Genomic DNA, 8,825 nt, shown 5'->3' with positions numbered 1-8,825 from the left:
CGGGCCCTCTGCCTCCCCTGCAGCTGACTCACACCAGGCCCACACCCCGCAAAGCCCTGAGTCGGCTCTGAAAATGTAAATCCGCCCTGTCAGGATTTACAGCCTGCGAGGTGACTGGGGAGGGGAGGGCAGAGGGACCCCCCCACAAGGCCGTTGCGCGGCCTCAAGGGCGCTTGCTGGCGTTTGCACCCTGGTTTTCCAGGGAGCAGCAGGGCATTTGGGAAAACGATCCTCTCCCGGTTCATACTGTGGGCGGGAAGAAGCTGGGGGGTGGAAGACGGGACACCCATGAGCACTGAAGAGGTCAGTGCTAACAAGGGGGCTGTGGGCACCACCCCCTTCCTCCCAGGAAAACCCTAAGTATAAACCCATCGGCTTCAGGTTCACTGGTCATCTACGCAACAATCATCAGTCTGGGCTCTAACCAGGCTAAATATTCTAGTTTTGGCTGCAGGTGCGAGATACGATCCTTTGCTGCGCTGATGCACGGGGGGGCTGTGCAGAAGTCATCCGTGGCTGCTGCGAGCGCAGCCATGGCGCACAGCAAAGTCCAAGGGGAGCAGCTGGCTCAGCACTCTTACTATTAGCTCCTCATCCCAAATCTCAAGTACAGACAGGACCAGAGCGCTGGAATTTCCAGTTACGTGTATGCTTCGGGAATTTTGTTCGTAGAAAATGTGTTTTAAAGATGACCCACAAAGGAAGATGAATAGGTTGCTGGTTTCTTCCTGCTTGATTGTTGCCATTTAAGGCCATGAATTAGATTAGGGGTAGACTGGGGTTTTTGCTTAGAAATATCGAGTGCCTCAAGTCTTGATTACCTATTTCACTTCTAGGCCTGTGAGAAGGCTCTGGAGTTGAAGAGGAAAACCCCTCTTAGCCCTTAAATGAGGGAGAGCCTCAGTAAGACAATCTGTACCTGCTTTGTTTGTCATGTGTTTCACTTAAATAGAAAGTAATGACAAATTAAATCCGGAGGCCCTTCAGTCAAGACCAACTTGTTTGACATCTGGGAAAAATACCAACCTACCATATTTGCAGTCATCAGGGAAAGCAGAGACCAGGGTGGAGGAGACCTTTATTTCCAATGCAAATGGTAAATAAAATCATCAGCAAGGCCCATAAGCAGAGTAAAACCCTGCCCAGAGAGCCGGATCGGCTAGAGCAGCCTGCGTTTGCACTAGCCACGGCTTCTCTCCAGCCCGGGGGGCGTACATTGACCAGACAGCAGTTGACAAACCTGAGTAAGAGCTGGGAACAGAGATAGGTAGAAGAACCACCCGAGGAGAAACCATCAGGCTCGCAGCAGTTTGTAAGAGGAGCTGCACTTGGACTCATGATCCACCAAATATATGAGCAATGTGGCAGCGTAGATAAGACATGGAGGCTGAATATAAGGCAGCAGCAAGTAAGGCCGACCTGCGTTTGCATTAGCCACGGCTTCTCTCCAGCCCGGGGGGCGTACATGGACCAGACAGCAGTTGACAAACCTGAGTAAGAGCTGGGAACAGAGATAGGTAGAAGAACCACCCGAGGAGAAACCATCAGGCTCGCAGCAGTTTGTAAGAGGAGCTGCACTTGGACTCATGATCCACCAAATATATGAGCAATGTGGCAGCGTAGATAAGACATGGAGGCTGAATATAAGGCAGCAGCAAGACATCAGAGGGGCGGTAAAAGAGGAAGGAAATGAACAGCTACACCAAACTGCGGCGTTTCTCTCGATGGTGGCCGGGAGGTGGCCAGTCGGTGAGAGGAGGAACCCTCCCTGCTGCACCTTGCTTCAGGAGCACTCCTCTCCGTGTAGGCACTTGGGAACCTTCTGTGAGGATGGGTTCAGTTCAGGGCTGGGCCATCTCAGGGCAGACTTTGTTCATCTTATGACTAATACACAATTTCCTTAGGTCAAAGAAGGCAGGCACATACCATGCTGTCCCAGTCCAGGAGGGCAAACAAACAAATTAATGCTAGTATCAAGATATTTTGCTCTGTAGGAGACAAAAATCTCTTAACTGCTCAAGGCCAGGCTGACCTGGCGATTTTATGTTTTTCTCTCTGAAAGTCTTGGGTCATTTCTCTCTGATTCTTCTTAAGACTGATACAGTCTGGACATCTCATCTTTTTGTCAGCATGACTAAAGCCCAGCTGGACTACGGTGGCCAGAGCACTTGGTGAGCTTGGGTGAACGGCTAGCTCCAGTGCTGTAAGTGATTTTCAATACTTGATACGGTTTAGTACAGTAAGGCCTGCTAAAGTAGCTTACAGATGGGTATAATACAAGTCAGGGCAGGCTCCAGGTCAGCAGTCCCTCTGCAAAGACCAACTTCAAAGACCAGGACTCCTCCTGCTCCCAAGCACAGCCTATACCCACGGTTCCATACATGAACCGATACCTCGGAAAGCCCGTTTTCTGAAGCTGATGCTTTGCACCCTCAGAGGGGACTTCTGCGCGGAGGCCAGTTTTGTTTGAATGCTTTGGGATTTCCTGGGACTTTTGCATGCAGCCAGCTGGCACCTCTCCTGAAGCAGCACACGCTCGCAAACGAGAGAACAGGACCCCCCCTCCCCCCGCAACCGGGGACCGTTTCTGGTCAACACTTCCTCACACAGCTAAGAGACAATGAAGCCCTTCAGGGCTAAATCCGGAGAGCCGCTACCGTCTCCTTTGCCAAGGACATCACTAATTCCTGGCGGTGGCTTGATTCCATAAGCAGCTCAGCGAGGTGACTTTCCAGGTCACCAGCTAATTGCAGGTGAAGTGCCAGTGACTGTCTCCAGCAGGAGCGAAAGTTGGGAGCGCCGGAGGAAGAAAAGGCATAAAATGTGTTTGCTCAGCTCCCTTTAGCTGAGCCGGCTCCCCCCTGGGCAGCTGAAGGGAGGTGAGAAAGGGCTGGGTGGCTTGCAAGGATCTACGGCTCAGTCCCGCTGTCTCTGCAGCCTGAGAAATCCTGGTACATCACCGACGCTGAGCCAGATGGGGGGGGAACACGCTCAGCCTGGCCCGTGGGTGGCCATTTTAAACCTCCTTGGTGCCCCCACAACCCCTGGCTATTTGTGTGCTGAAGAGAAGGAGGAGGTGGTAGCCAGGGGATTTTTTTCACATCATCTCCTTTGAGCCTTCCCTGCTGATGATGGCTTCAAGAACCAGGAGGTGGCTAAACCAACTCCTCCACCGCCCTTCCTGTGACGGGCCCCTCGGCATTTCCCCACCTCTGTGAAATAGCGAAGGGTGAACCAAACCCTCCGAAACGCGATGATGGAGAAACTGCGGTTAAAAAAAAAAAAAAATTAAAAAAAAAAATCCCCCCTCTTCCAGCGCCTGGCGTTCCTGAGAGGAAACTACCCTGGGGTCCCCCCCTGCTTACTGGAGTCGGGAGCGGTGAGTAATGCTCGCAGGCTTCCCTGCCCGGCACCACATTCTTTTCTCCAGCATGTAATGGCCCAGAGGAGGAATAAACTGAGCCTTGTTGGAGCAGCCTGCAGAGGAGCTGTGCACGCCATGGCCTCGCGCTTGAGAGGCATCGGGAAGGGTTGTGAAAGGCTCAGCCTCATTTTATTGGGGGGCTGGTTGCCTGGAACAGCAAGTGAAATAGGAAGAAAGGAGAAAAAAACCAAACCCACACCCTGCAAAGCGTTAACTAACAGAAAGCCTCATCTGCTGCGGTCTGGAACATGAAAATCGGCTCAGCTCTCCCAGCAGCTGCACACCACCCCATCGCTCGTCCTCTCCTTGCGCCTGCACCTCTGCTCGCTGCTCTCGGACTCCGGCGTTTTGCTGCTCTGTGGTTTCTCCCTCACCGCCACCATCATCTCTTCTGGTTTTTGCATCTCAACACATTTTTCCACAGCAATCAGTGACCATTTTGGGGATGGCTGAAGAAAGGCGCCCCATTTCCCTACTGCCATCATCTCTTTTTGCCTCCTGGCCTTTTTCCTGCCCCACTCCCCCCAGCTCCCTCCCCAGCAGCCGCCATTGCCTCCTCCTCACCCCGTTTCCCCGAAGACCTCAGGTTATAAGCCCAGTTTGGGCCTCGCTCCAACCTGTTTCACCTCCCCTGTTGCAAACTGGTGCTTCCAGTAACTGGTCTGTCCAGCCCAGCGTTTGCACCTACAGCCCTGCCAGGCTCCTACTGCACCCGGGGCAGCCGGGAGGGATGCTGGGGAGATGAAGGGCAGAAACCGGCAGGTCCAACCTGAACACAGCATGATGCCAGAGGAGGAGGATTAAAGAGCCAATGGAGTCTCTTCCCTGCCTTTCATCTGCTAGAAGCATGACACAATCACAGCCATTAGCTCTTCAAAGACCGGGCGGGTTGGAGGAGCCTTGGGAAGCCAGAACGGCTGTGAGCGAGGCTCCAAGGTCTGGTCTGCCCGAGTTGGCAATGTGTGGTGTCACCTGGCTTTGCGTCTCCCTGACCTGGCAGCCTTGGTCCCCCACTTTGTCTCCGTCCTTCCACAGCTCCAGGCTTTGCTGTGCCCAACAGCATCCCAGCACAGCTTTGTGAGGGTCCCTGCTGTGGCTATTTTTATCAAACTGGAGAATTTGATCCATCAAACAAGGCTGAAGCTTCAGAAGCCCAGAAAATGGGGACAGAGCCAAGACACCGTGCAAACTTCCTTCCTGGCATAGGCTGGGCTACAGGCTGGTATCTGCACTGCCCACAGGAAGTCCTGGAGCTGTAGGTGTCACTTACCCTGCCAGAGCTTCCTCCTTCCCCACACCCTTTTCCCAGCCCTGCCCAGCCATGGCTGACAGCCCAGTGGCCCTGTTCTCGAATTTTTTTCCACTTCACAGATGACTTTCTCTTGCTTTCACCTGAAAGCTGCTCCACCCAGCACAACAGCCTGTCAGAGGATGAGTCTCCCAGCCCGAACCCAGGCCTCCTCCCAAGGCAAACCAGGAGGACAGACAAGCTCAGGCACCTGGTGCAGGGACAAGAGGGGACACTGCCCCACAGGCCATGGAAGAGGGCTACAGCCTAGCCAAAGAAGCCTTGGCTAAGAGGGAAGCCAGCTGTTTTAGCATGATGTTTATAGCACCACCACCCCCCCACTTGCTTTCATCAGGCCAAAACTCATCATGCTGCAGCGCTAAGGAGACACACACAAGGCAGCATTTCAGAAGGCGCTGTTGGATCCCCAAACCAAGCCCAGCTTCTCCAGCAGCTCCCCACTGCACACACAGGCAGTATCTGGACAACTTCAGCCTTGGGAGAGCTGCAGGTTTGGCAAGCTCCGTTCTTCTCCACTGTATCACCGTGAGCCATCTGGCTTGCGCGCCAGACAGCCCCCAGCACCAGTCAGATAGCTGATCTGCACAGCCTGGTGAGGCTAGATGGGAGCATGTAATAACTGTCAAGAATTGGCATGGAAGAAAGAAAAATGAACAATCAACACCAGTCAAGCCTCTATGGTGTGCACTTTTATTTGAACTGGTCTTAAGTCAGTGTACAGGTAGCCCCTCCCTCCCCCACATACTGGCACCGCTTCTCCTAGACCCTGCGGGGGACTGTAAAGCCTTCATTCACTTCTATCACTGGGGATACACAGCCCGCTTGCTTGACAAATCGAAGAGAAAAAGGATCAAGTGTGTTTTGTTTTTAAGGCGGAAAGATACAAAAAGACACTTGTTGGGTTACATAATTTACAGACAAGCAATTATAACCTAACACCAGAAACTGGCATTGGCTTCCTCCGAGCTGGGCTGCTGCCTCCACAGAGGCGAGTTACTTCCTGTAACAATGCATTATAACAATATTTGGAATGACTATTAAAAAAAGAAACAAATGTACAATCAAAGTCCTCAGATGCATTGTAGAACTTTGGGGGCGTTCGCTCCAACATGTTTCATTTTAAGACTGCTGCTGACACCTTCACCGTTCCAGTTTTTTAATCCTGAGTCAAGCGCCAAAAAAAAAACAAATAAAGCCATGCCAATCTCGTCTTGTTTTATGCGCATTTATGGGTTTCTTTTCATCACAAGGGTGTGGGTGTTGGTAACAGTCCGGTTTAGAAGCATTTGCGGTGGACAATGGAGGGTCCGGATTCATCGTACTCCTGCTTGCTGATCCACATCTGCTGGAAGGTGGACAGGGAGGCCAGGATGGAGCCTCCGATCCAGACAGAGTACTTGCGCTCAGGTGGGGCAATGATCTGCAGGAAGAGGAGGAATCAGTCAGGTGCACAATGTCCCACTACACTCACTGCCCACGCACGGCCCTGCAAGCCAGAGCTGCCCGGTTCCCTTATCTAGCCTTGGCCAAGATACCGTGAAGTTCCAAAACAGGCTTAAGACACAACCTCACACACCCACTACCTCCCTCCTCCCCGCTTTGCAGCCAGTATTTACGCTAATCCCATTATTATTCGTTTGGTTGGGTAGATGCCATCTTGTCCAGAGCAAGGCCATGGAGGCTGCACCAGACACAGCGGTATGGATTATATCTTCTCCAGGAGTTCAGCTTACCCTCCTCCACCCACACTACGTTTCAAACATTAACAGGGGTGCCGAGAGCTTCCCCTGACTCCATCCTACCTTGATTTTCATCGTGCTGGGTGCCAGGGCTGTGATCTCCTTCTGCATCCTGTCAGCAATGCCAGGGTACATTGTGGTACCACCAGACAGCACTGTGTTGGCATACAGATCCTTACGGATATCCACATCGCACTTCATGATGGAGTTGAAGGTAGTTTCATGGATACCACAGGACTCCATACCTGTGAGGAAGAAGCAGTCTCAAGTCAGCAAGGGCTCAGACACAACCAAGGAAGGATGAGGAGCTACTATGGGCAACCAAGAGACTAGCGTATAGGCACTACAAAGCCACAGCTCTGACAGGCTCAACTTCCAACTTCCTGTTCTACTGTCCCAAGTCCCTCAAACAACCAGCTTTGGGCCGTGGGGAAAGTGAGGCTAACTGGTAAGACAGGACAGACCTTGCTATGGACCAGCAGTAATACAGTAACTGGCTGCCATGGTCTCTAGGTCACCCTTTAGGAAAAGGCACCAGGTCTCCTAGAGCAGTTGGACTTACCCAAGAAAGATGGCTGGAAGAGGGCCTCAGGGCACCTGAACCTCTCATTGCCAATGGTGATGACCTGGCCATCAGGGAGTTCGTAGCTCTTCTCCAGGGAAGAGCTAGAGGCAGCTGTGGCCATCTCCTGCTCAAAATCCAGGGCGACATAGCACAACTTCTCCTTGATGTCACGCACAATTTCTCTCTCGGCTGTGGTGGTGAAGCTGTAGCCTCTCTCTGTCAGGATCTTCATGAGGTAGTCCGTCAGGTCACGGCCAGCCAGATCCAGACGGAGGATGGCATGGGGGAGGGCATAACCTTCGTAGATGGGCACAGTGTGGGTAACACCATCACCAGAGTCCATCACAATACCAGTGGTACGACCAGAGGCATACAGGGACAACACAGCCTGGATGGCTACATACATGGCTGGGGTGTTGAAGGTCTCAAACATGATCTAGGGAGAGAAAAGAGGGCATTGAGTCAACAGCAGAAACCACGGTTCTCACTACAGGTCTACACCAAGTCCATGCAACCGGTTTTACTTTTGTCCCTAGATAAGAGAACTTGCTCTCTGCTCCCCCTCAAAGTCCATGCTTATCTTGCCTGGTCTCCACCCACACCTGCCAGGTCAGAGCCCGAGCAGGGACACCACCACCACAGACCCATCCACATGTCACAGCAAGGAGTAAAACAAATGCCAAGTAAACTACAGTACAGTCACTCAAGGCTAGTAAATGGATTAGTGTGGCTAGTCAGAAACAGCAGTTAGACAAGTTGCTAGTTCAGGCTCAGAGAAAGCCAGCTTAGAAGAGCAAACAAAACCTGTCAAGGTCCAGCAAAGAGGAGACTCAGGTCAGGAAAGGAAAACCCTGTAAAGATGGCAAAAAGGGAGAATAGTGGTGAAGGAGGAGAGAGGACAACATGGAAGAGGAGAGCTGGCCTGCAGCAACATCTGCTGTAGCTCCAAGCTCTGGAGTTTTACACACCTGTGTCATCTTCTCTCTGTTGGCTTTGGGGTTCAGGGGAGCCTCTGTGAGCAGCACAGGGTGCTCCTCAGGGGCTACTCTCAGCTCATTGTAGAAAGTGTGGTGCCAGATCTTCTCCATGTCATCCCAGTTGGTGACAATACCGTGTTCAATGGGGTACTTCAGGGTCAGGATACCTCTTTTGCTCTGGGCTTCATCACCAACATAGCTGTCTTTCTGGCCCATACCAACCATCACACCCTGCGCAACAAAGACCAACCAGTAAGTACAGCTGAAGGGCAAAGTCCCACTGGGTGGGATAACCTCTTTTCCCCTAAGACAGGTCTCCGATTGCTGTCCCCACTCTATCAAGAGAGGCATTCTGCCAACTGCTCCAGCACAAAGAGCTCTGCAGGAGACTCTATTCCCTATGCCAACACCAGTTGGGTGGTGGCACAGAAGCTTCTGGTGTTATAAACTCAATTAAAAGGGCTTCTTTTTGAAGCTCAATGCCTTTAGGGGAACCGCTTCCACCACCCCACCCCCCACCTCTTTTGCCCAATAACAGCCACCCCCAACCACCTACCTGATGTCTGGGGCGACCCACGATGGACGGGAAGACGGCACGGGGCGCATCGTCCCCGGCGAAACCGGCCTTGCACATACCGGAACCATTGTCAACAACGAGCGCGGCGATATCATCATCCATGGCTGACTGCGGAAGAGAAGGAGGGGGTGGGGGGGAGACACACACAGATGAGCATCCGCGGGTCACACACCGGCCCCCCGCCCCCGTTCGCCGGGGAGAGGAAGGGGAAGGGCAGCCCGTGCCGCCGGGGGG

General features: G+C 52.7%; 2 protein-coding genes across 3 annotated transcripts in view; both read right to left on the bottom strand.

The window, feature by feature from the left end:
• The window catches only part of FBXL18 (F-box and leucine-rich repeat protein 18), a 34,741-nt gene that overhangs the window by 19,545 nt on the left and 6,371 nt on the right, over positions 1-8,825 (bottom strand). The gene's annotated exons all lie outside the window — the stretch shown is intronic.
• ACTB (actin, beta) lies at positions 5,401-8,777 on the bottom strand. Of its 2 annotated transcripts, none has more exons than XM_009889216.1 (5): positions 8,571-8,777; positions 8,006-8,245; positions 7,035-7,473; positions 6,536-6,717; positions 5,401-6,153 (listed from the first exon to the last, which is right to left on the bottom strand). In XM_009889216.1, the coding sequence occupies exons 1-5, from the start codon at positions 8,691-8,693 to the stop codon at positions 6,010-6,012; spliced, it is 1,128 nt and encodes a 375-aa protein (XP_009887518.1). In that variant the 5' UTR covers positions 8,694-8,777; the 3' UTR covers positions 5,401-6,009. The 2 variants fall into 2 exon arrangements, with proteins under 2 accessions (XP_009887518.1, XP_009887517.1); XM_009889215.1 differs by having other exon boundaries at positions 8,006-8,116; positions 8,571-8,648.

This window comes from Charadrius vociferus, unplaced genomic scaffold, assembly GCF_000708025.1.
Source record: "Charadrius vociferus isolate BGI_N301 unplaced genomic scaffold, ASM70802v2 scaffold787, whole genome shotgun sequence".
NCBI lineage: Eukaryota > Metazoa > Chordata > Aves > Charadriiformes > Charadriidae > Charadrius > Charadrius vociferus.
This window is presented reverse-complemented; position numbering and strand designations above follow the sequence as displayed.

What these genes read in the sequence shown, in the direction of transcription:
- ACTB (XM_009889216.1), bottom strand. Translation starts at nt 8,693, where the DNA reads ATGGATGATGATATCGCCGCGCTCGTTGTTGACAATGGTTCCGGTATG. An exon ending in TGGGTCGCCCCAGACATCAG is followed by an intron (nt 8,246 to 8,570) that starts GTAGGTGGTTGG and finishes TTTGTTGCGCAG; the next exon opens with GGTGTGATGGTTGGTATGGG. An exon ending in CCAGCACGATGAAAATCAAG is followed by an intron (nt 6,154 to 6,535) that starts GTAGGATGGAGT and finishes CTCTTCCTGCAG; the next exon opens with ATCATTGCCCCACCTGAGCG.